Raw genomic sequence first — 27,006 nt, forward strand, 5'->3', positions numbered from 1 at the left:
TTCACTTTATTGCCCTCGGTAGAGTGCCGTGGCATCACACAGCTCACAGCAACCTCCAACTCCTGGGCTTAGGCGATTCTCTTGCCTCAGCCTCCCGAGCAGCTGGGACTACAGGCGCCCGCCACAACGCCCAGCTATCTTTTTGTTGCAGTTTGGCCGGGGCTGGGTTTGAACCCGCCACCCTCGGTACATGGGGCCGGCGCCCTGCTCACTGAGCCACAGGCGCCATCTCAATAAAAAATAATTAAAAAAAAAAACATCTAATCAGTGTAACCTGGCTTATTGTACCCTCATTGAATCCCCAACAATAAAAAAAAAAAAATCTAAGACAATGAAAAGGAGAAGTACTTCAGGAAGCTGACATGATTTCAGAGATCTTTCTGGGGCTCAGTTTCTAAAGGAACAGCTGCTGTCCAGAGCAGGCAGCCCCAAACACAGAGGAAGACGGTGAACGAAGCCTGCGCCAGGCTGCCCTGGGCCCTGGGTACTCCCACCTCCCAGCTTGCAAGGGCCCTCCTCCCCTCCCCTTTCCTCCTCTTCTCCCCTCTCCTCTTCTCTCCTCCTCCCCTTCCCGTCCCCTCTCCCCCCTAATCTGGACTCTGCACCCTGTTTGCAGGAGGAAGACAGCTCCTACCAAGACTCGGCCTCTCCCATCTGCAGCCAGCTCACAAGCTCCTCCTGTGCCTGCTTCAGACACCCATCCCGTCCTCACTCAGAAAGGCTGCCCCATCCTAACTAGGTCCAGCCCTCATCACAGCAACGCCCTCATCCTCTCCAAAGCCTCTGTGTGCCCCTTACTGGGGGCTCTGGAAGGTAGAAACCCCACCTTTTCAACACCAAGTCCAGCACATTTGATTTTCCCAACGTCACAATTTTCCAACCAGACATGTCTTCATCCCCACAGACAGAAGCCTCGTGCCTCTCTGCATAGGGGCACACCTGACTTCCTTTCCTAGTCTCTGGATGGCACTTACATGGGAGACAAGGAGAAGAAAGGCTCATCTTAAGGCGAAAGCACTAAAGGGAAAGTGTGACGTCCCGCGGCCTCATAGTGTCTTGAGAATGGTTAGCTTCAGTGCTGCCCTGCCTAGCACAAGAATCCTCATTTGCTTTCTATAGAAAGAAGAAACACAGAATCTCCCTGAGTAACAAACCTTCTCCATCCATGTGGGGACTGTAACACACCAGCCCTCCTGGAGGAAGAACAGAGGCACAGACCTGGCTTCCTGTCCCAAGCAGGCTCAGGAGCCCAGGAGTGGGAGACCCACTCGCGCTCTGCTGGACTTCCTGGCGGATACATGTCTGAGTCCACAGTGAGCCTCCCTGAGGGGATCCACGGATCACAAAGCCATGTGGAAATGTCAGAATTAACTGAGTGGCTAATCTGGTCCTGGGGGCACGGGCACAGAGAGGGACACAGCTCAGCAGGGTGGGGCCACTGTCCACTCCTGGGGACTGTTTGGCCTAGTGGGAGTTTCCTGGGCTCAAACCCTCAAATGTGGGCACAATGTCCAAGGCTGGTCCAGTAGAGTGGCTGGAGCCCTGCCTGGGCATCTCTGGTTTCCAAATCAACAGCACAGCTGCTGCTCAATTGTTAAATTCCTGGGGGTCCCAGAACCTCTGCCATCACTATGGGCAGGAATGGGTCTGTAGGGCTAACCTTTGGCTGCTTATGACAGCCCCCTCGAGCCCAGCACCTCTCCAGGGAGGGAGGGCTGTTAGAATCAAGACTGCCTGGCTGTCCTGCTCCCCGGCACCCACCTGCGGCTCTCCCGGACCTCCTGTATCTTCCTTTCTGCTTCTGGAGATGTCTCTGATCCCAACAGGCTGACCAGCCACACCACAAGTCCTCCACATCTGGACTGGTGGTCTGAGTTGTAAACCTTGACCTTCCTGCATAACCTAAGTACTGGGTTGCATAGTGTCCCCTCAAATTTATGTTTTTCCCAGAACCTTAAAATGTGACCGTTTTGGGAAACAGAGTTGTTGCAAATGTAATTAGGTTAAGAGGAGGTCACACTGGAGTCCGAAGGGCCTCATATGATCTCCTAGCAAGAAGAGAGACACACAGGAGAGCACACGTGATGGGGGAGGCACAGATCTGAGAGACACATCTACAAGCCGGGGAACACCAGGGATGCTGGTGGTGCCCAGAGCTGGGAGAGGGGCCCGGGATGGGCCTAACCATAGCTCCATGCCGCAGGTTTGCAGAGAAGGCTGGAGGCAAAAGTATCACTTGGTTTTCCTGACAAATCATACTGTGGGCATCAGGATGCTCACAGCTAACCCCACAGACCAGGCTGCTCCAGAAGGGTTAGGCTGTGATGGATCAGTTAGGAAGACAATGATGGGTGGAAACTGACAGTGTTCTGATTTGTTTGAGAGGAGATGGGGCAGAAACAGACCTTGGCACTCAGCACCATGTCACCCACAGCCACCCGGCAGCCGAGTGGCACCCACCTGAAACAATAGCATCAATGTCTTACTTTTTCTGGAGCGGGAGAAAAACCTGATGCCGCCGGGAGAGGTAGAGGGGTTGGAGTTGGGTGAAGACTCTTTGGAGGAGGAGCGGAAGATCCCACTGAAGCTCATGCGGCGTGGCGAGCGCGGAGGAGACTCCTGGTAGGAGAACGGGAACACAGTTTTGGGAGAGCCAGGGCTGGTCTTGGGCCTCACGGGAGCAGACACAGGGCTGGAGGGCCGGGCCTGGGGGCCTCTGGAGAAGAGCCCTTTGGAGGGGCTTCCCGAGCTGATGGGGCTGTCCACCTGCAGAAAGACAGACAAACAGATGGGTCACTCCAAGCGCACTTTGGACACTCTGACCTCTGCCCTGCACTGGGGCCTTCCATCATTATCCCTCTCACCAGGCTGACCCTCCACAGCTCCCTGCCCCAGAAATAGCCCTAAGCTGCCACACAGGTAGCCACTGAGCAGGCTGGAGACACCTGCCCCAGTCCACCACAGGCTGGTTAGCACCACATCCTGAAGGCCTGAGGCCACGTTGTCCCACTCTCTAAAGGGGCTCCCTAGAGGCAAAGGGGAGGACAGGAAGAAGGCAGTGGCAAAGACTCGAAACAGATGGCCTTCTCCTTAACCCACAGGTGGCTCTGCCTTAAGACCTCAGGTTTATCCTCCTAGTGGTCTGACCACCCGGGAACATGGTGATCTTGCCCACCTCAAGGGAAAAGCAGAAACCCCTACAAACCAGAACAGACAGTGCCTAGGGCTCCATCCTGGGGGGCCCTGGCACCAGGAGATGGGGAATTTCCACTCCCAACCTGCCTTTGCAGCTGAATGACAGAGGTGAGGAGGTTAAGTTAATGAAGCCCCAAACCTCTGAGACACTTCGTTCATGACTTAAAATCATAGTTACAGCTCGAAAAATTATCAGACCCCATACCTATGGGACAAGGTACAGGACACACAGACTCTGAGAAATACCAGTGTGCCCAGGAGCCTGTGCCCCTGCCGTGTGGGTAAGGATCACTCGGCCTGCAGGCTGGAGTGGCCCTGCTCTGCGTCTGGCTGTGCCATCCCAGGCATGTCACTTAGTGTCGCTAAGCCTCGATTTCCCATCTGTAAAATGAGGACAGTCGTACTTTCGCCTTGTGGGACTATCTGAATGTCATGTGACGTGCACGGACCAGGGCACAGGACCTAAAGCACAGTGATGACACCAGGCATGGCTCGCTGTGGCCGCCTTCCCACTGGGAACTTGCAACACTGCAGCCAAAAGACCCCGGAGATACCTGGTTCAGCAGCAAGAAGGGAAAGGAACTTGTGCACAGGGTTCATGCTGACAAGAATGAGAGGAAACCCTGGACACGCCGTGCTTTGATGCCCAGGGCTGTGCTGAGAAGGGGTCCTGGCACACATTCTGCGTCCAGTTCTGTCTGGTCCACTTTGGGGAGGCTGCTGGGAGAAGTTCTTCCAGCACTAGAGGGCACCCCAAACAAACTCTGAGCTTACGTACGCTAAAAGGTAGGATGCCTTTGGAGACACCACCTGCAGTGACCAGAGACCGCTTGCCACAGAGTCCGACATCCCTCATAGAGTCTCCAACTAAAGATACGGCACTGCCACATGTCACATGGGGCTGCAGGGATGGCTCTGGCTTGTGCCAACCCCTCGGCTGAGTGGGCTTTCCAGGCAAAGGGCACAGGGTGCCACCAGGAGCACGTGACTCAAGCTCTCTTCATTGTAGGGAAGTTCAAGTTCTTTTTTTTTTTTTTTTTAATGACTACTTCAAACAAAAAACCTGTAGACTGTTGAGTATTCAATTTAGCCACCCTCCCTCCTACCCATGGGACCCACTCTCCTTCCCATGGGACTCAGGGTAAGTCCAGAGAATAAACTGAAAAACAAGAGGCTCTTCCAGTGGTGGTCATGTTTGGGGGTGTGAGGTGGGGACAGCAGGTACAGGGAACAGAGGATGGCCCCATAGCAAGGTGGTATGACCAGCAAGAACTCTGGACGGAGGCTGGAGTTTGCATCCCAGCTCTGTTTCCAGTGGTGGGATCAAGGGACTCACTTGGGAAGTGGGAAAGGAAAAGAGGGGGAGAGGCCATGTGGGAGGGGGAGAGCCCTGAAAAGGTGAGCCCCAAAGACCTGCTCCACTGTACCCTCTGCCTTGGCACATGCTGACATCCAGTTTTCTGGAGGGGACAAAGGTGTTCAGGGAAGCCTGGGGGCCCCAGGAGAGTGTGGGGAGCAGCCAGCAAGCCCACAGCACCAGGAGCATGATGCCCACAAAAGTGTCCAGAGGTACACAACTACCCCTCACGGAGGCCCAGACTCAGAAAGCTGGCTAGGTTCTGGACAGTCCGATGGACAGGGCTGGGGAGGTCCCAGTGCCCAGAGACAGAAGGCTGCCCTCTGAGGCCACCACAGGGGGAGGCTGAACCCCATGCCATGTAAACCAGTCACAGAGGCCAGGGGGACCCCAGGACTCATCTGACTGGGACTCCATTGTGCAGAATCCCAGGCCAATGGAGCCAGGCACCACAATCACACCCAAGGAGGGAGCCCCAGAAAACCGAATTTCCACTCTTGTCCCCTGAAAACAGCCCTGCTCAGTCCCTCCCACAGGAGCCTCAAGGGCCTGGCCACACTCCCCAGTGTGAGACAGTAGGTGGAGGGAAATGCCACTTAGCTTCCTGCGGTGTCAGCAGTGCAGACCAGTGGGCACCGGGTGAAGCCACTAGGGGCAGGGCCGCAGCCCTCACTACCAGCTGAGCCATGTGGATAGTGCTTTGGTAAATGTGACTGGGTGACCCTGGCATGGGGATGTGGCTCCCAGTGTGTGCCTGGCTCTGGGAGCTAATGGGCAGAGGACACTCAGGCCGCCTGCCGAGCAGAGCTTTGCAGATGGGGCCATTTGTCATGCAGCTGCCAGAGAGGAAACCGAGGCCTGGGCCGAGCCTGCGGCTCCAGCCTTAGACATGTTGTCCCTTTCCTTTGAAGCTAGGTGTGGGAGGGGTGGCCCCAGGATCAGCAAGGGACTGACAGAGTGGACATCAGACACCTCCAGCACCAGGAGGGAATGGCACAAAGGAAGTAGGAGGTGGGGAGGGTCTGGGGCAGGCAGCATGGGGGCAACTCTCAGCCCAGGTGTGCAGAGGCCAGTTCCAGAGTCCAGGGGCATCCAGCTCACTCAGGGTTCAGTGTAGGGAGAAGGAAGATGCAGCTGAGAACTGGGGGGGGTCCCACAAAACGGACAGAGTGGGGATGGCACCCTGCAGGGGAGCGGGGCAGTCCACAGTGTCTGTCTGCAGCCTGCCTGGTGAAATGTCCCTAGGATGCAGGTCCAGGAGGCATCAGAGTGCCCCTTGGCACTGTGGAGAGTGCATCTAGTTAGTGGCCTGAGCCCACGCAGCATCCCAACCCCACCCGTGAGCCCCGTGCCAGCCACCCTCTCTGTCAGTTATGTACGTGAGGATCCCATGAGATGGTGCCTCAGAAATCCCGGGTCTCCTGGGGGATGCCTGTCCTCCCACCTTCTTGGGGACAGCAGGGACTCTAGAGTGCCCCGCCTTGCCTTTCTTTCTCTCCCGTCACTCTTTCACTTCCCTTCATAAGATCCTCAGAAAGGGCCAGATGTCAGTACCCTCTGACCCGCTCTCCACTGCGTGCAGCTGGGTCTGGAGCTAAAACCAAGAACAGAATTTGGTAGGGGACAACTCAGGGAGGAAGTTTATGCTCTGCAGAGAGCAAGCGCCTCTTGGGGGAGTGTGTCCTCAGCTGCTCTGTCACCTTCAGCACCTGAGGCTGTTCCACCACCTGGCCAGCCACCACCCGGCAGGAGGGGTTCCTTCTCGTGAGTCAGGTCTCCTTGCCCCAGCCTGACCAGTGGGGTCAGTAATGCCCATGTCCCCACCTTCTCTGATGTCACTACCACCATCAAGCTCATATGCAGATGGCAGGAGCACCTCCATCCAAGGCCCTTTTCTGTTCAGATATGATTTATTCAGGGCAACAACTTTACTCTGAAACCCTCTGGAGCCCCCAGAGGGTGGCCAGGTGGGCCAGGGTGAAGTTCTACAGTCTCAGGGCCTTCCTGGGTTTCCACGAGAAGGAAAGGGCTATGCCAATCACACAGGAGGGTGGCCCAGGCCTGCAGGGCCACCACCGACAGCCTTGCACAGGCCCAGACCAGGAGGTCCTTGCTGCCACTCCACTGTTCTGCTGGTCCCAAAGCCCTCCTGGCAGTCTTTGCTGATTGGCAAAGCAGCTCTAACAAGGCTGCTCGCTCAGGCCAGGGAGCAGCAGGGTGTGATGCCCACTGAGCCCCATAGGCCCAGGCCAACTTGCTGACCCAGTGTATGTAATTCAGAGTGCTCAGAGCACAGATCAGCGTTTCCCAGCATCGGAACTGCCGCCCTGCTCCCAGGCACTCCCAGATCCTACATGTGGTACCACTGCTCTAGCCCCCCACGCACGGCCTGCAGCAGGGCTGCGGGTGGCAGGGTGCCAGGGAGCACCTCTTGCCCCACCCCTGGCTCACTGGGACCTCTTGCTCCCCTGCCATGGCCACCCCAACCCCTCTCCTGAAGCCGTAGACTCCTCCCAACCGCAGCATCCTTCTCAGCCAACAGACTTGTAGACATGCTGGGGGGTGGGGTGGAGCCATGAGCTAAAGAGAGGAAAGGATGAGTGGGAAGAAAAGAAAAAGGTGTGCAGAACTGTGGGTGGTGTGGAGGGGTTGCAAGGTGAGGGGAAAGGAGAGCCCAAAGCCTGGGGGGCAGGTGAGAGGACACATTCCTATCTGTCAAGGAGATGGCGGCTGAGAGCCATGGTGATCTGAGCAGCCCACACTCTCAGCACCCCTTGGCTACCTGCACCAGGCCTTGTTACTGTCAATTCTCCCCTGCACCTGCCCACTTTGGATGACCTGGGCAGCCATAGTCAGCCCAGAGTGAGGAGAACTGAAGGTGTGAAGCCTGGGGGGCCCTGAAGCTGGACAGCACAGCAGGTGTGCAGGGCACAGCCACGTAAGATGAGCATCAGGGTGGGTTGGCTACAGGCATGTGTGCAGGTGGGCGCTCAGGTGAGAGCCCAGATGACTGCACAGCTGGAAGTGTGTCTCAGGCTCTGCCTGCCTAGGTAGCACCTCCAGGGAGCTGTGAGAACTTTCGGGAAAGGAGGCCTTACCTTACGGGAGGACAGCTTTTCTGAGCTCTCCAGGTCCCCATCCAGCAGCGGCATGGCAAAGGCGCTCAGGTCCTAGGACAGAAAGCAAGCGTGTGGTCAGTGAGGGGGCCTCAGGTCCAGGGGCTGCACGCGGCCCTCAGTGAGTGTCACCCCCCTTCCTTTGTCTTCCTCCTCCAAAGCAACCACTAAGGAGCGAGGTAGGTGTATTTGCTCCCCCACCCAAGATCCTGACCACCCTCCACATTCCCTTCCGAGGGAGAAGTCAAATTTCCAGTAGCTGCCACAACGTGACCTGCCATCACCCCAGGGAAGGAGGAAGGAAGGAAGCTGGGAAAGGGGAATGAAGGGAAAGAGACCAAGGAAGGAAGGCAGAGAGAAGAGGGAGAACGGTCGCATCTCGGATGTTTGGGGAGCAGATGTGGATAGGACCATATCCCAGGACACAGAAGGTGGGACCAGGGTGTGTGTCCACTGGGGAAGATGACAGGGTGGGGGCAAAAAGGGCAGTGACGGGGCAGTGGCTGGGCCAAACCGTGGGATGGGAACCTGAACAAGATGGGGGGGGCGGGGGAGGGCGGGAGTAGCTCACCCTAAACTCATCATGTCTGAAACGTCGGGGAAAACACCTCCACAGCAGACAGACGCCCACCTGCCCGACCGCAAGTCCCGTAGAACCTGCATCCTTAACCTTTCCTGTTAACTTATTTTTTAACTTTTAAGTTGTGGTAAAAATATGTCTAACATAAAATTTGCCTTGGCACCCATTTTAAGTTCAGCGGCACTGAATGTACTCAGGCTGCTGTGCGGCATTGCACCATCCATTTCCAGAACTTTCTCACCTCCCCAAACTGGAACTCTGTGCCCATGCTGGTCCCCGACACCCCCTCTCCTCAGCCCCTGACGTTGCCATTCTACATTCTGTCTCTGGGAATGGTCACTGCAGTGACCTGGGGCACATGAACTTGGTTGTTCTTTTGTGACTGGCTTACTTCACGGGGGATACCGTCTTCCAGGCTCATCCATGCTGCAGCAGGAAGGAATTGCCTTCCTTTCTAATCCTGAACAACAGTCCACTTTATGACTATAACACCTTTTGTTTATCTACTCCTCAGCTAGTAGACGCCGGGGTGAATCTACATTTTGGCTACTGTGAACCATGCTGCTGTGGGTACAGGTGTTCTGGGTTGAATTCTGTCCCCTTCACTACCAAAATATCCATGTATTGAAGTCCTAGCCCCCAGGACCTCAAAATGTGACTGTATTTGGAGAAAAGGTCTTCATAGAGGTAATTAAGTTAAAATGAGGTCATTAGGGTAGGCCCTAATTTAATAGGGCTGGTGTCCTTTTAAGAGATTAGGTGGTTCTTGTCTGTAACCCTGTAGCACTCTCGGAGGCTGAGGTAGGAGGATCACTGAGATTAGAAGTTTAAAACCAGCCTGAGCAAAAGTGAGATCCCCTTCTCTACTAAAAATAGGACAATTAGCCAGGCATTGTAGTGGGTGCCTATAGTCCCAGCTACGTGGGAGGCTGAGACAAGAGGATCGTGTAAGCCCAGGAGTTTGAAGCTGCAGTAACCCAGGCTGATGCCATGGCACTGTAGCCTGGGTGACAGAGCAAGACTCTGTCTAAAAAAGAGAGAGAGAGAGAGTGTGTGTGTGTGAGCAGGACACAAACACACACAGAAGGAAGACCATATAAAGACAGAGAAGGCGGGGCAGGCACCTACAAGCCAAGTTGAAAAGGGGCCTCGGAAAAACCAACCCCGCTGACACCCTGATCTTAGACTTCCAGCCTCCAGAACTGTAGGAAAACATCGCTTCTCAGCCTTTTGGCTAAAATCAAGTGCAGAATTGTAGGAAAACAAGTATCTCTTTTTTTTTTTTTTGTAGAGACAGAGTTTCACTTTATGCCCCTCGGTAGAGTGCCGTGGCATCACAGAGCTCACAGCAACCTCCAACTCCTGGGCTTAAGCGATTCTCTTGTCTCAGCCTCCCGAGTAGCTGGGACTACAGGCGCCCGCCACAGCACCCGGCTATTTTTTTGTTGCAGTTTGGCCGGGGCTGGGCTTGAACCCGCCACCCTCGGCATACGGGGCCAGCGCCCTACTCACTGAGCCACAGACGCTGCCCAGGAAAACAAGTATGTCTTGTTTGAGCCACCCAGTCGATGGGACTTTGTTACCACAGCCCCCAATAACTAATACAATAGGTATACAAACACCTCTTCAAGGCTCTGCTTCCAATTCCTTAGAATATATACCCAGAAGTGGAACTACTGAACATCAGACAATTCTACTGCAAATTTTTTGAGGAACCCCCATACGGTTTTCCACAGTGACTATCCATGGTATACAGCATTTTAATTTCTCCATAGTCCTCACCAACACTTGTTAATTTCTTGTGTTGCTTTTTAGGATAGCCATCCTAATGGGTGTAAGGTGGTGTCTCACTGTGATTCTGATTGGCATTTCCCTGATAACTTGTGATGTTGAACATCTTCCCGTGTGCTCACTGGCCATTTGCATATCTTCTGTGGAACAGTCTCTACTCAAGATCTGGGCACACATTCTAACCTGGTTATTCATGGTTAATTTGTAAGAATTCTTTATATATTCTGGATAGTAACTCCTTATCAGATACATGATTTGCAAATATTTTCTCCCATTCTGTGGGTAGCCTTTTCACTCTGTTGACTATGTCCTTTGATGCACAGAAGTCTTTGACTCGAAGTAGTCCAATTTATCTATTTTTTGTTGCCTGTGCTTTTGGTGTTGTATCCAAGCAATCACTGCCAAATTCAATGTCATGAAGCTTTTTCCCTAAGATTTCTCCTAAGAGTTTTATATTTCACAGTTTTTGCTCTTACATTTAGATCTTTGATCTATTTTGAGTTAATGTTGGTGTATGGTATAAGGTAAGGGTCTAATTAATCCCCTTCTGATGTGGATGTCCAGTTTCCCCAGCACTATTTGTTGAAAATACTGTCCTTTTCCCATCAAGTGGCCTTGACACCCCTTACCAAGAGTCATTTGACTATATCTCTGAGGGTTTATTTTGGGCTTGCCATTCTGTTCCATTAGTCTGCGTGTGTGTGTGTGTTAGGCCAATACCACACTGTTTTGATTACCATAGCTTTATAGTAAGTTTGAAATCAGGAAATGTGAGACTTCCAACTTTTTCCTTTTTTTTTTTTAATTTTTTTTTTTTTTCATTTGGGGTCCCTTGAGAATCAATGTGAATTTTAGGATAGACTCATTTTTCTATTTTTGCAAAAAATGTCATTGGGACTTTGATAGAGATTACACTGAATCTATAGATCAATTTGGATAGTACTGACCTCTTAACAACATCATCTTCCAACTCATAAAATAGGATGTGTTTTCATTGGTATCATATTTCATTTCCTTTCAATGTCTGTAGTTTCCTGAGTACTTAGCCTTTCTTCCAACCCATTCTCTCCTGCCTCACCCCTGGGGTCCAGACCTGCACCCTCTCTGGCCTATTCTCTCTTGTGCCACCTGCTTATGCTCCAGACTTCTCAGCTTCCCCTGTTTGAATCTGTCCTCCAAGTCTCTGCTTGAAGACAGGCCGCTGAAAATGTAAGCCTTGTTATGCCAGCTCCTCCCCTAAGCCCTGGTGGCTCTGCCCTAGCCTTAGCCACAGCCCCAGGCCTGGCTGCTGTGTGGCCAACAGACCCAGCCTCTCTGCTGCCATTCACTTCCTCATCCTCAGACCTGCCTCTCACTCACCTGGGGCACTTGGGTGGGATGACTCTGCCTGTGGGGTGAGGCAACCCAGTCTGAGGGCCACTAACCCCCCTGGAGGCTACAGTCCAGACCCCACGGATGAGCTGACCTCTGCAGCCTTGTTTCTGATGTGCTCGGTGCCTGGCTCATTCTCTTAGCAATAGCCCAGATAGACTGTTTCTGGTTTTCTAAACATGGCTGTGTCTGTGGACAACCTGTCTGGGACACTGTCTCAACTCTTCAAGCACTTCAGTTCTAAGACACTGTCCACCCTCTCTGATGAACTGACCCTGTTGCCCCTCAAACTCTCAGGGATAGCCCTGAGTCATGTCCCAGCCCCAAGCATGGAGTCTGGTCCATGGAGATGCAGGAATTAGCTACCCTGGTGTAATTCTCCAAACACTCCAACCCTGTCCTTCCTCTGGGCTTACCACATGGTCTCCCTGACCTTCAACTTAACTCACAGACTGAACTCCCATGTATCCTGCAAAGCCCAGTTCAAATATTTGCTCTGGCTTGGACTGGCCCTCAGGCAGCATTAATTCCTCACTCACCTGCATCAGCAGTACTTTAGACATATCTTTATTATAGGACTTGTTGCAGTGGTTTATAATCATCTAGCACAGCAGTTCTCAACCTATGGGTTGTGACCCACAGGAACTGTATTAAAGGGTCACAGCATTAGGAAGGTTGAGAACCACTGATTTAGCAGTTTATTTTTCTAACTAGGCTCTGAATCCATCAAGGCAAGGGGAAGGCTGTCTACCTTGCTGTTCTCTGCCTCACACTGTGCCCCAGTAGGCAGTGGGTTGCAAGTGTGTTTGGATGAACTCCTCAGCCAATTGCCCTCTGACCCCAGCAGCAGGCATGGGGGCTGCAGAGCCTGTGCCAATGCGCCAGCCAGGAACTGGGCCCAAGCAGTTGCAATTTGCTGGGAAGCGAGGAGGAAGCAGGGTGGGTCTCTCATTGCCACGTTTAATGAGCACATTCCTGCCTGGTTTCAAATAATCATTACCCTCTAACGTTTGTCCAGCACCGGCAGCTTCCACAGCAGATTTTCCACAAACACTCATGTGTTTCCTCACATGGCAGCCCTGAGAAGCATCATGCTCCAGCGACGGGTCCAAGGAGGTCAAGTGACTCATGGCCGGATGCTCTGGAAGGAGCCGAGAACAGACTCAGGTCCTACTCCTGGCTCAGGTAGCCTGCAGGCTCACACAGCGACTTCTGGCCAACGCGAGCATGAAAGCATCATTCGGCTGTGGAGCCCAGGTGCGCGTGCCTGTGCAGTCAAGCAGCCCGACTTGGCCTTGCAGAAAGGTTCCCTGTTCCACATTCCATTATCCTAATCTTGGCTCTCATCTCCCAGAGCTCACCAAGAAACATTACGCACCTTGGGGACCCAGTGTGGGAAAATCTCTAACGGCAACTATGGCAACGAAACTATTAGCTTGTAGAATTATTGGGACCTGCCCCTTAGCTCAGCTGACATTCCAGAATGCCCAAGCTCCTGGTGCTTGCACTATTCACATGGTTCCTACATTTTAAACTTCTGCCTTCCTCACTGCCTGTCATCCATTCCCTGCCCCAAATCCCTTCACCCCCTGATCCCTGCCAGGTGGGCCCTCACACTAAGGGACCATCCACAGGGCCATGCTGAGACAGAGAAATGCTGAAGACGTGATTTCTGCCAAGAGACAGCTTTCGCATTCTGATTTTCGTCAGCTGCACACAATTCATTTTAGACCTTGACCACATGTTCTGGAGATGACTATCTGCATGTCTGGAGAATTTTCAGGATTTGGACTGATAAAGTCACCTGTCAGGAAAGCGTCAGGACAAAAGAGAAAAGTCCCCCACCCCAACTCCACCAGGCTTGAAGGATTTCCTGAGATGGAAGCTGACCTTAAAAGCAGCTCAGGTATCCTCTCCCTTTAGAAATCCAGGCAAAAGGCCAGGTGCGGTGGCTCACGTCTGTAATCCTAGCACTCTGGGAGGCTGATGCAGGTGGATTGCCTGAGCTTACAGGTTCAAGATCAGCCTGAGCAAGAGCGAGACCTGACTCTAAGAAAAATAGCCAGTTGTTGTGGCCAGCGCCGGTAGTCCCAGTTACTTGGGAGGCTGAGGCAAAAGAATCGCTTAAGCCCAAGAGTTGGAGGTTGCTGTTAGCTGTGACTTCACAGCACTCTACCAAGAGTGACATAGTAAGACTCTGTCTACAAAAAAAAAAAAAAAAGAATATCTTGACACAGTGCAACCTCAGGGGAAGGAGGAAGAGTGAATGGATAAGGACTTGCGTACCCTGTTTCCCCGAAAATAATACATCCTCCGAAAATAAGAACTACTTACAGGAAAGATAAGACGTCCCCTGACAATAAGACCTAGCGCATCTTTGGGAGCACCCCTGAAAATAAGACACTGTCTTATTTTCGGGGAAACAGGGTAGTTCCACGATTCATTCCTAAGCTAGTTTAATAACTTCCTTTTTATTTACTTGTTTATTTATTTTTTATTAAATCATAGCTGTGTACATTAATGCAATCATGGGGCACCAAACACTGGTTTTATAGACCTTTTGACACATTTTCATCACACTGGTTAACATAGCCTTCCTATCATTTTCTTAGTTATTGTGTTAAGACATTTACATTCCACATTTACTAAGTTTCACATGTACCCTTGTAAGATGCACCTCAGGTGTAATCCCACCAATCACCCTCTGCACACCTCCCCCCTCCCTCCCCTCCCTCTCCCCCTTCCCCCTGTGCTTAGGTTGTAACTGGGTTATAGCTTTCATGTGAAAGCCATAAATTAGTTTCATAGTAGGGCTGAGTACATTGGATACTTATTCTTCCATTCTTGAGATTCTTTACTAAGAAGAATATGTTCCAGCTCCATCCATGTAAACATGAAAGAGGTCAAGTCTCCATCTTTCTTTAAGACTGCATAATATTCCATAGTGTACATATACCACAATTTATTAATCCATTCGTGGATCGATGGGCACTTGGGCTTTTTCCATGACTTAGCAATTATGAATTGGACTACAATAAACATTCTGGTACAAATATCTTTGTTATGATGTGATTTTTGGTCTTCTGGGTATATGCCTAGTAGAGGAATTAGAGGATTGAATGGCAGATCTATTTTTAGATCTCTAAGTGTTCTCCAAACATCTTTCCAAAAGGAATGTATTAATTTGCAGTCCCACCAGCAGTGTAGAAGTGTTCTCTTTCCTCCACATCCACGCCAACATCTCTGATCTTGGGATTTTGTGATATAGGCTAATCTTACTGGAGTTAGATGATATCGCAAAGTAGTTTTAATTTGCATTTCTCTGATGATTAAAGATGATGAGCATTTTTTCATACGTCTGTAGGCCATGCGCCTGTCTTCTTCAGAGAAGTTTCTCCTCAAATCCCTTGCCCAGCCTGCGATGGGATCACTTGTTCTTTTCTTGCTTATACGTTTGAGTTCTCTGTGGATTCTGGTTATTAAAACTTTGTCTGAGACATAACCTGCAAATATCTTCTCCCATTCTGAGGGCTGTCTGCTTGCTTTACTTACTGTGTTCTTGGCTGTGCAGAAGCTTTTTAGTTTAATCAGGTCCCAGTAGTGTATTTTTGAAGCTGCTTCAATTGCCCGGGGGGTCCTCCTCATAAAATACTTGCCCAGACCGATTTCTTGAAGGGTTTTCCCTGCACTCTCTTCTAGGATTTTTATAGTCTCTTGTCTTAAGTTTAAATCTTTAATCCAGTGACAGTCTATCTTAGTTAATGGTGAAAGGTGTGGGTCCAGTTTCAGTCTTCTACAGATTGCCAGCCAGTTCACCCAGCACCATTTGTTAAATAGGGAATCTTTTCCCCACTGGATGTTTTTAATTGGCTTGTCAAAGATCAAATAACGGTAAGTAGCTGGATTCATCTCTTGGTTCTCTATTCTGTTCCAGACATCTACTTTCTGTTTTTGTGTCAGTACCATGCTGTTTTGATCACTATCGATTTATAGTATAGTCTGAGGTCTGGTAGCGTGATTCCTCCTGCTTTGTTTTTATTTCTGAGTAATGTCTTGGCTATTTGAGGTTTTTTCTGATTCCATATAAAACGAAGCATTACTTTTTCAAGATCCTTAAAGTATGACAGTGGAGCTTTAATAAGGATTGCATTAAAATTGTATATTGGTTTGCATAGTATGGACATTTTAACAATGTTGATTCTTCCCAGCCATGAGCATGGTATGTTTTTCCATTTGTTAACATTTTCAGCTATTTCTTTTCTTAGAGTTTCATAGTTCTCTTTATAGTGATCTTTCACATCCTTTGTTAGATAAACTCCCAAATATTTCATCTTCTTTGGCACTACTGTGAATGGAATAGAGTTCTTAACTGTTTTTTCAGCTTGACTATTGTTGGTATATATAAAGGCTACCGATTTATGAATGTTGATTTTGTAACCTGAGACGCTGCTGTATTCCTTGATCACTTCTAAGAGTTTTGTAGTAGAATCCCTGGTGTTTTCCAGATATACAAACATATCATCTGTGAAGAGCAAAAGTTTGATCTCTTGTGTGACCCTATATGGATACCCTTGCTAGCCTTTTCTTCCCAATTGTGGTGGCTAAAACTTCCATTACAATGTTAAAGAGCAGTGGAGACAATGGGCAGCCTTGTCTGGTTTCTGATCTGAGTGGAAATGATTTCATTTTAACTCCATTCAATACGATATTAGCTGTGGGTTTGCTGCAGATGGCCTCTATCAGTTTAAGAAATGTCCCTTCTGGGCGGCGCCTGTGGCTCAGTCGGTAAGGCGCCGGCCCCATATGCCGAGGGTGGCGGGTTCAAACCCAGCCCCGGCCAAACTGCAACAAAAAATAAAAAATAGCCGGGCGTTGTGGCGGGCGCCTGTAGTCCCAGCTGCTCGGGAGGCTGAGGCAAGAGAATCGCTTAAGCCCAGGAGTTGGAGGTTGCTGTGAGCTGTGTGAGGCCACGGCACTCTACCAAGGGCCATAAAGTGAGACTCTGTCTCTACAAAAAAAAAAAAAAAAAAAAAAAAAAAAAAAAAAAAAAAAAAAAAAAAGAAATGTCCCTTCTATACCAATTTTCTTAAGTGTTCTGATCATGAAGGGATGCTGGATATTATCAAAAGCTTTTTCTGCATCAATTGAGAGAATCATACGGTCTTTGTTTTTTAATTTGTTTATGTGCTGAATTATACTCATAGATTTACGTATATTGAACCAGCCTTGAGCCCCTGGGATAAAACCAACTTGGTCATGATGTATAATTTGTTTGATGTGTTGCTGGATTCTGTTTGTTAGGATCTTGTTGAATATTTTTGCATCTATATTCATTAGTGATATTGGTCTATAATTTTCTTTTCTAGTTGGGTCTTTTCCTGGTTTGGGAATCAGGGTGATGTTTACTTCATAGAACGTGTTGGGTAGTCTTCCTTCTTTTTCTACATTTTGGAACAGGTTGATTAATATAGGTACTAATTCCACTTTAAAGGTTTGATAGAATTCTGACGTGAAGCCATCTGGGCTTTCTTTTTCTTTTCTTTTCTTTTTTTTTTTATTTTGAGACAGAGACTTGCTGTCAACCCCAGGCTAGACTGCCGTGGTGCCATCATGGCTCACTGCAAACTTAAACTCCAAGGCTCAAGGCATCCATATCCCTCAGCCTCCTGAGTAGCTGGGACTACAGGTGCACACCAGGTTGCCCTGCTAATTTTTCTATTTTTAGTAGAGACAGAGTCTCACTCTTGCTCAAGCTAGTCTCAAACTCCTGAGCTCAAGCAATCCTCTCTCCTTGGGCTCCTCACAGAGTGCTAGGATTACAGGCATGAGCCACAGTACCAGGCCTTAACTTTCTCTTTAAGCTCTTCTTAACTAAAAGTAATTCATGCTGATGTTTCAGTAAATTGAAAAGTATAAAATACCCCATGGCCAACGCAGTCAGTTTGCATTCTAGCACTATCTACATGTTGCATACTTTAGAATCCTATATACACGACTTATCCCCATATTTCCCCATAAGATAGTGGACTTTCTCATGTTTACACTCAGCTGATTTGTGAAATCTTGAAGGATGGGAGTCATTTTAGGCTGCACCAAGTTTTAGGCCTGACCGTGGGATCTAAGTGCTTATCAGTCAGTCGCAGTTATGACCTCTCTGCATTTCTGAGGCTTTGCCCTACAGAACTTCTTTGTTGATGCAGCTGGGACACCCCAGAAAGAAGACTGACAAAAGTGCAAATCCAGGGCAAACAAAAAGGCTGCCAGTGTCCGGAGCCCATGGCTCCCACCTCTGGGCAAACTCGGGGGAGTCAACATCAGGGTCATGGTAGAACATTCCTGTTTGATTCTGACCGAGAAAGGAACACATCTAGGGTGCTTTTCATCCTGCGCTCCTGCTGGGAAGACTGCAGTGGGCAAGACACCACTTGCACGGACCCTGGGCCGGGTATCTGTTGAGTCGAGGGTCAGCATCTACGAGCCCCCACAACCCAAAGGCATGTGAGAACACAACCTTCACAAAGACAGAGCCAGAAGGCTGAGTTCAAACCCCAGCTCTGTTATTTTCTACCTGGGGGGCCTTGGACATGTTGGAACTTCAGTCTTTCAACTGTCAAATGAGAGGGTTTAACTAGGTAATTTCTGAAGATGCTTTTTCCGCTTACAAATTCTGTTTTCATCCACTGAAGTGAACAATATCGGGTGGGATTAGGAAGGTTTCAAAAGAATGCTGCTAGATTCCAGATAAAATGCAGCTTCTCATCTCCTATCTTAGTGTTCAAAGTCATGTTATCCCACTCTCAAACCACCAGATGAACTCCACTGCCCCCAGAGCTGTGGGACCTTTGGACGGATGACCATGGGCCACACCGTGGAGGAACGGAGGTGTTTCCTTGGCTTCCTTCACAGAACTTCGTAGGTGAAGTGGCCATGGCCCAGCTGCCTGTCTGGCTTTCTGTCCAAAGTGGATCTTGATCTACGTCAGATTTTAACCCTTCCAATTTCTCTGTGGATTTCCCAGATCCCTCAATCTCAAGGACCTGCTAGTGCAAAGTCAGTATGAACACTAGGTGTCATGTGGGGAGAGCCATGGGGCCTTCTCAGCACCAGCGCCCAAAGAGCTGCGGTCTGCCCAGACCCCTCCTGCCTGCCTTGCCCACCCTGTGGTCACTGCTGACGCAGCTCTGACTGTGTCTGAGTCTAAGCTATTACTGATGCTCACAGCTCACCCTGCGTGGTGATGGCCTTGGCAAGCCCCTCAGGTGGGGAGTGTGAGGGAGGCGTCTGCAGATAGGCCCATCTTTCGCAATCCCTAAACACCACCAAATGGGCAGTTCTTACTGCTGATGGGTAGCGGGAGGTGGCCAGGGCTTTGGTCAGTTGGAGCCTTTGAAAAACATTCATGTTATATAACCACTCTCAGAAAAATAAGGAACAAATACTGAATCACTGGAACTAGGCAACAGGGGAGGGACAGAGGCCAAATTAGGGAAAGCCTAAACTTAACTGTCAGAGAAGTTCCAGAATTATTCATTTTCCACAGAGGACATCATGATTTCTGACTGCAGTCAAGAGATTTCCTGATGTCAAAAAATGAAAAAAAACTCTATTTTTCACCCTGTGGCCACTCTTTCTTCCCCACCAGCCCCCACCTGGTGGTCCTGATTCACATGCTCAAGCCCCCTCCCTGGCCCTGGCCCTGCCCTGCACGGCCACAGACCCTGGCCTGGCAGCCTGATCCTCCCTGTCCCACTGATATTCCCAGGTCCTCATCCAGCCCAAATGCCACCCAGACAGCACCAGACATTAAACTCTTTTGTTTTCTCAAAACCAAGTTGCTACAGAATCCCTAGGCCATCGTGATCAGGAGACCTTGATTCTCCCCAAGACGTATTGCTCTGCAATGACATCTTATGTGTAGCAAGCCACTTTAGTGGCCCAGGGCCTCAGTGTCACACTCTGTGAAAGGCAGCCACTGTGCCCTTTGGATCACAGGGTGGTGGGTGTGACACCATGAGTCACTGTTCTGTGGGTCATGAGGATGCACTCGATGCTGACCCTGTGGAGAGGGGGAAGGGCATTCTTGCACACACGACTGGGCCGGAACCGGGTTAAAGGCAAAGACACTGGCTGCCCCCTTTTATAATTAGAGAGCTGTCCTAATCCCTTTCCCAAGCCAGAAGAAAGGATGATTAGCGACTTGCATGGCTGTCCCAGAGGGGGATCTCACAGGGCTGGCTGCTCCTGGCCTGGCGCTGCTCGTCTGAGAGGCAGCTGGGCCTCTCCTTGCCATCAAAGCAGCCTTTGCTCCAGCAGAGCTGAATGGAAGCTCAGAGGGATCCTGTCTGTGGCAACGAGGGTATGTCTGGGTTGGTTGTCCTGGCCTCTAGAGGTGGGTCTGTGGATGCCTGAGGGCCCCACCCACATCCCAGGGCCCTCTCCCCACCCCTCCTAAGCACAGACCCTGGATCAGCCTCTCCCAGGCAGGCTGAGTCCAGCCTCCACTAACCACTGAAGCTCCGGGTCTTCTCCAGCCTGTTGGAGTCCCCTGGAAGAATGGAGAATGCGGCAGGAGCACTGCCCAGAGAGGCAGGTTGGGTGGAGGCTGTAGGGCTCTGGGTCAGCTCATGTGGCTCCAGGACACAGTCTATGCAGCTGTCTCCCTATGAGCTACCAGCTCCCCTCAAGAAGAGGGGAGGCTGCAGGCCCCAGTCAGAGAAGGGGTGGTGGTTATGGAACAGGGAGTTTGGGGCTCCACTGCCCACTTCCGTCATGGCTTGGCAAGGCCATGGCACTTACTGATGCCATCAAACACTCATCCAGATGTGAGTACTATCTACAACCAATGGGCTTTAAGTAAAGCAGACCACCCTCCATAATGTGGGCGGGCCCCATTTCCTCGGCCAAGGGCCTGAAGAGCAAAACTGAAGTTTCCAGAAAAAGAAACTCTGCTTTGAGCCTGCAGGACCCACTACCAGAGCCCCCAGACTACCAGTCTGCCCAGCGAGTTCAGGACTTTCCAGTGCAAAGAGATGCATGAGCAACTTCTGGAAACACGCCTCTCAAATGTGTTAACATGCATGTGCATCTAAACACATTAATTATATAGTATATATATATATAATATATAACCAACATATTACATTATTATCTTTTTAATAGATATTAAGAACAAAGTAGGATATAGATACATATTTTTTTTTGCATACATTTCCTCTTTGTTATATTTCTCTGCAGATCCCATCTAACTCAGACCCCCAGGGCCCCTCAGCTGAGCTAGTGCGGAGAGTCCAGCACAGAGGAAGGCTACCTCCCCCAAGAAGGTAGATGGGCTCTCCACACTGAGAAGCTGTCACTTTGCCAAGGGCCAGTGAAATACCCAAAGGAAATAGCTGGACAAGAGGACCAAGACGGATGTGAAAGGTTGTCCATCCTGGCAGCATTTAGTGAAAAACAGGAAATGGACAAATGGCCTATTTTTACTGTCATGGAAGAACATTTACAACACATGAAGGGGAACAGCAGATTGAGAAAAGTACCACAATCACATTCCAGCCTAATCTCTTTCAGCCTCACCTGTAAAATGGGGGGGTCGCTCTTATGCCACATGTTGGGCAGAAGCTGGACAGTCTCGTCACACTGTGTGACGATACCTGAGCACCTTCCTTCCTCCACACCCTGCCAGAAGGTAGACGGTAAGAGCCACATCTCAGTCACCTCTGGTCACTCACTCCTCCATGGTGCCAAATTCACAGGGACCCCAAGGAGACTCTGTCTTTCCCTTAACAAAACTGACACTGGGCTGGGTGTGGTGGCTCACCCCTGCAATCCTAGCACTCTGGGAGGCTGAAGTAGGTGGATTTCTGGAGCTCAGGAGTTCAAGACCAGCCTAAGAGTGAGACCCCACCTCTAAAAATAGCCAGGCCTGTGGCAGGTGCTTGTAGTCCCAGCTACTCAGGAGGCTGAGGCAAGAGGATCACTTGAGCTCAAGAGTTGGAGGTTGCTGAGAGCTATGACACCACGGCACTCTACCCGGGGCATCAAAGTGAGACTCTGTTTCGATAAATGAATAAATAAATAAATAACTGCCACTGGGAAAGTGGTATAAGCTGAGGAGTAAACAAGTGATGTCCCAGTGGGCTACCGTGGGTTGCTGAGTCCTTCTGAAGACAAGGATGGACAGCGTAAGTGAGGTGTCTGTAAGAGGAGAGATGGCCCTTAATTTTTAGGGCTCTTTTTGGTTCTGCCATTCTACGATTTTACTAAGACAGGGTCTGAAAAGTCCAGCTCCGGCCTTCTGCAGAGGGTTTATTTACCCACAAATAAAATGCCAAGCCACCAGCTCACTGTGATGTTGAGCCCTCTCTGGGACCCCGGACATGGGGTCAGGCACACAAGAGTCCACACACACCCGGCCAGCTGGCCGCAGTGGCATGTCCAGTCTTCAGGGCCTCCCACACCCTAGAGGGAAAAGCCAACAACGGGGACCATGGAGATGTCCTGGGTCTGACCCCTGTTGCCCAGACCCCTCCTGGGTCAGATATAAGGCTCCCTACAGCCAGCCTCCCACCTGCCCTGCTCATGGCCGCCACAGGGGAAAATCAGATGGTCTTTGTTTATGCCTGAAGACAAACCACAGGAGGGACACCGCAAACTAGAATAAAATTGGGCATCCAGGGAACATTTTTGTAAGGTCACAGAGTCGCTGGCTGGCCCAGAGACACACCCAGCTCCACTAAAGAGGATCTTGTGCAAGAACCTGCACCTTTAAACCAGGGCTCAGGGACACCTCTTTTTTGCTTCCACCCACCCACCTATCTGTGGCTTTGGGACTTGGCCTGGAGCTGAAGTCTGCAATGGTTTTCAGCTCAGTGCTTTGAGAACATCCATGTCCGTATTTATACAGCCATAAATCAAGAGTGTTCCCAAACACTTCCTGCAGGTGCCCAGGGATTCCTCCCACCCCTTCTTGCTGTTTCACTCACCTGCTCTGTGCCAGGCACGTTGCAGATCAAAAGGCACAAGGAGCTCAGAGGAAGAAGGAAATACCAAGGACAGAAAATGAAAGCCAGGCTTCACGCCTGCAGCACAGCGAACAGAGGTGCTGCTGTTAGTTCACCTGCACTTCCATCCCAGGGTGACTGGCTACTCCAGGAGCATTTGGCCACAGCTCTTCCAACTAACAGTCCCAGCCCATTGGTGCATTATGAAATCAATTTAGTGGGTTGCACGGCCACCAAAAACTGAATCAGAATAAAATAAGAATGCATCTATTGTTGTGTAAACAATAGATTGTGTCTCAACAATTCACACACACACACACACACACACACTTGTGTAGAATCAAATATACTTTTCACTGCATTGAAGATAACAAAGCCTGAGCAGTTTTGCATTAGATGACATTTGAAATTGTGCAGGTGAATTTCAGGGACAGAGGGGAGTAGCCCTCTGTTTCAAGATGTCACCAGATGTGCAGGATGCTGAGCTCTGCTTCCTCTCCTGGCTGAAGCCCTCTGATCCCTTTTTGTACCCTGAGGCCCAGAAGTACGCACAGAGCTGAACAGGTGGCATCATACCTCCTTACCACCGTGAGCATGTGGAACCCCTCACTTCCTCACCTTTCCCTCACCCCAGCTGCCCCTCCCCAGTTCTCTGGCCCACGGAGCTCCTGCCACCTCCAGCCTCCTCAGGCCACCCCAGAACTAGACCAGCAGTTATTCTCTTGGGGATGACCACCCACCCCAGCCCCTGTTAGCGTCTGTGCCCACTCCCATCTCCAGCAGTCATAGAATGATACTGTGGACATGGTCTCGGAAATCCTCCAAGTCCCTTAAGATAGAGGTGGGTCACAGATGCCCAAAGAGATTCGGCACGTTGCTCAAAGCCACGGGTGAGTCGTGACTCACCCAGAACCAAATCCTTACTTGCAGCTTGTAGCCCAGCTCCTTCTAGCGGGTCTGACTTTCTAGCTCACATTTGTTTCCATTGCATGAGCTGATAACGACAATGATCTTCTGTCCCCAGCTCAGGTCTGATTGCCGTGGGCACACAGTGACTGTCAGTCATAATGACACAGGGCCGTCCTCTGATTCAGGCTCTGTTGGCACCTTTGCATCTTCTTTCCAGGGACAGGACAAAGCCCATGCTGCAAATGACTCTTGTCATTTCTTGACTTTGTGTGAATTTGTTACTTCCCAGAACTCTTTACCCTGTGATCACAACCATGAGGGTGGACAGCTGGTCCAAGAACTCCCTCTGGGACCCATAGGAACTGTCGTGTCCTCCTTTGGATTGAAGGTAGGCAGACACTCTGCATAGAGGGGCACCAGGTGCCGCCAGCCAAAACCCAAACTGCAGCAGGTGCGTACAGACCAGCCAGGTGCAGGAGAGGGGCCTCCAAGGTCTGCCGGCCACACTCCAGGGGGCTCCCAGGTGGAACATGGAGGCAGTTGGGAGCATGAGGTGCTTCCTGTGATTCTGGGCCAGAATCCCTCTTGGGGCAGGTTAATGACACTCAACATGGTCACATGACTCTTTTTAAATTTTTTATTTTAGGCCTTTTTACTAATTTAGTTTCTGTTGTTACAAAGAAGATGAACTGAGCCTGCGCCCTTGCTGTGAGTTGGGCCTGGATATAGATTTCTGCCCCTCCCCAGCTGTGTCAGTTGCACACTCACTTCTCACCCCTGATCTTCCGTTTCCCCACCTGTGATGGCAGGGTTTGGCTCGGTCCCTAGAGCTCCCCCAAAGCCTTCCCTCCTCCCAGGACTATAACTACACTACGCCTTCATACACACCCTGACAGGTGCACTGTGCATTCAGGCCTTGGGGCACAGGCAGTCCCAGGGCGACAGCAGGACAAACCCCACAGGGAGTAAGTGGAGGGGGGTAAGGAAGGGAGGATGAGTTGGTGGAGCACAGAGGACGTCCAGGGCAGCGAGACTGCTCTGTGGGACCCTGTGATGGTGAACACAGGACATCATACATCTGTCAATCCACAGAATGTGCAACACCAACAGTGAACCTAATACAAGCCATGGACCTCGTTAATAATGACCTATCGGTCAAGGCTCATGGAGAGTAACAAATGCCCTGCACTGACGCAAGACCTATTAATGGGGAAATGGGAGGGGAAAGGGAGGTATGGGGACTCTCTGTCCCTTCTGCTCAATTGTTCTGTAAACCTAAAACTGCTGGAACAAAAGCTATTTTTTTTTTTTTAAGTAACAGTAAAGCCAGGCGCAGTGACTCACACCTGTAATTCTAGCACTCTGAGAGGCCAAGGTGGGTGAGGACTCAGGAGTTCAAGACCAGCCTGAGCAAGAGTGAGACACCATCTCTACTAAAAATAGAAAAACTAGCCAAGCATGGTGGTGCCTGTAGTCCCAGCTACTTGGGAGGTGGAGGCAAGAGGATCACTTGAGCCCAAGAGTTTGAGGTTGCTGTCAGCTACGATGATGCCACAGAACTCTACCCAGGACACAGAGTGAGACTGTGTCCTCCCCTACCAAAAAAAGGAATAGTGCCCAATGGCCAGAGATGTTCTCAATTCCATTTGCCAACCAATCTCTCATCAGACCAAGCCTGGCCCACCACACCGGGTCTTGACCATAGGAGACAAAAGGGGGCCCATGATGTAACCAAGGGCCTGCCTGGGGTTTCTTGAGACACCCCTGGTCATCGGTCCACCCGGGAATGAGAGTGTTCACAGTTCTGGGTCCTTCCAGAACATAGGGGAGCAGACAGGCTCCCTGTTCAGGCTCATGATGGGATCTGGTCCAGGGCTCAGAGTTCAGGCAGAGAAGAGAACTGAGGCAAGGGAGGCTCAGAAATTATCCGCCATGCCAGGGTTGGGCAACAAGTGAGCCAAGAGAAGGACCTGAGCATACAAGTCCCCATCTCTAGGACCCAGCCCCTCGGCTCCCAGGCAGGGGCGTGAGGACCATGTGCTGAGGGCTCCTGCCTCCATGCTCCAGATAGAGTTTACACACCAGCTGGAGTAACAGTGTGGCCTCAGAGGTCTGCAGTTGAGGACACATCACCAGGCCTACCGGGCAGCTGGGTATTCAGGGAGACCAAGCAGGTGCAGAATAACTTACATTTTCAAGGCTGCAAAACATGGTACTAATGAATCCGAACAAGAGTGTCCGCTAGGTTTTCCTGAGTTTTGGTTTTCTGCTGTTGGCAAACCCATTCTGTTCTGGATGGGCTTGTTATAGAAGGACAGGGAAGAAAAATGCTGAGAGTCCCCAGAGGAGCAGAGACTTCTGATCAGCTGCTGCTCCCCTGGGAAGGCAGAAAACAGGGGGTTGTTTGTGGCTTTGCTTTTTCAAGGAAGAAAAAGAAAAAAGCCTGCTTCTCCCACTTCAGGAATAAAGTCCCAAAGTCATCTCTTGGGACAGAGGGGAATCATCTCTTGGGACAGAGGGGAGATCCTCTGGTGAGTAGGGCTTGGTCCCTGAGGCGTCCTGGTCTCCCACCTCTCATGCAGGTGGAAGCCCAGGTGTCTGCCTGCCTAACTTCTAGATGGGACCAGGAAGAAATGTGGCCTCAGCATTTGTCATCCGCTCCCTGTTAAGAGTGGTTTGGGATCTTTCTCTCTCACTGAAAATGCACAGAAGATTCTGGGGCAGGTCCTGAGGGGTATCTGGAGAGCCAGAGGGTCCCTCAGGATGTCTGTGCCCAGCATTTCTAGCCCTCCTGTGCTCACTCATGGCCCTCATCAGTGCATCCTAGAGGCTCCTGGATCACACCCCTCTGCCCTGTGTCGATGAGGTCCTGGAGACATCTTCCCCCACTGTCACAGCATGGGGCACCACATCCCAGGTCCATGTGCCCATGGTGAGCAGACTGTGACCTTTCAGGATGGCTGAAAGGAGCTGACATTTTCCAAAGATCTGTTTTTAAAGATCTGTTCTCCCATCTGGAAGAACGGCTCATCCTTGGAAAGATCCATGAAGAAGAAAAGGAAACTCCACAGGCAGAGGGAGAACTGGAGCTGCCCTGGGGACATTCCCAGGGGCCCACGTTGTCCCCTCTAGGTCTACACACTGCCCTGTTTCCATGGTCAGTTCTCCCTTGGCCGTCTGTGTGCCCAGCCAAGAGGTTATTTATATACAATTTTCTAGGTAACAGAAAGCCAGAATTCCTTCACAGTGATGATCTGCAATACTTTGATTGGACAGGAATTTAAGGTGGTATTCATCACCCTGGAGTTCAAGGGCACAGCTGGAGTCAGCAAGGAGTTTTCTCCCAGTAAAGAGGCCTCCTACATCACACAACCTGAGACGTGTTGCTTATCCTGTGCTCCCCCAGGTGAACTGACCTCACCCTTTTTCTCATCCCCATTTATGTACTACTCATCCTTCCCAAAATAGCTCTATTCCCACAAATTTACACTGACTTTCTGACAGTCCAGTTGAAAATGGTCTCTTACTCCGCTAAGAATTTAAAGCCACTCACTCGCATATTGCCCATTTGCTATTTTTATTTATTTTAATTTTTATTTTGCTTTATTTTATTTCTACTTCAGAATGTTAGGGGGTACACGTTTTGTTTATATGCTTTGTATTTGTATGGATTGAGTCAGTGTACCA

General features: G+C 50.4%; 1 protein-coding gene across 7 annotated transcripts in view; it reads right to left on the minus strand.

Annotated features, from left to right (window-relative positions):
* Nucleotides 1-27,006, minus strand: part of PRKAG2 (protein kinase AMP-activated non-catalytic subunit gamma 2) — a 265,728-nt gene that overhangs the window by 174,942 nt on the left and 63,780 nt on the right. For all 7 annotated transcript variants that reach the window (XM_053609114.1, XM_053609120.1, XM_053609113.1 and 4 more), the window contains exons 2-3: nt 7,651-7,722; nt 2,487-2,766 (exon numbers count right to left, since the gene is read on the minus strand). In XM_053609114.1, coding sequence (XP_053465089.1) covers nt 2,487-2,766; nt 7,651-7,722 — 352 coding nt within the window. The remainder of the gene's footprint in view (nt 1-2,486; nt 2,767-7,650; nt 7,723-27,006) is intronic.

Source organism: Nycticebus coucang, chromosome 11, assembly GCF_027406575.1.
Source record: "Nycticebus coucang isolate mNycCou1 chromosome 11, mNycCou1.pri, whole genome shotgun sequence".
NCBI lineage: Eukaryota > Metazoa > Chordata > Mammalia > Primates > Lorisidae > Nycticebus > Nycticebus coucang.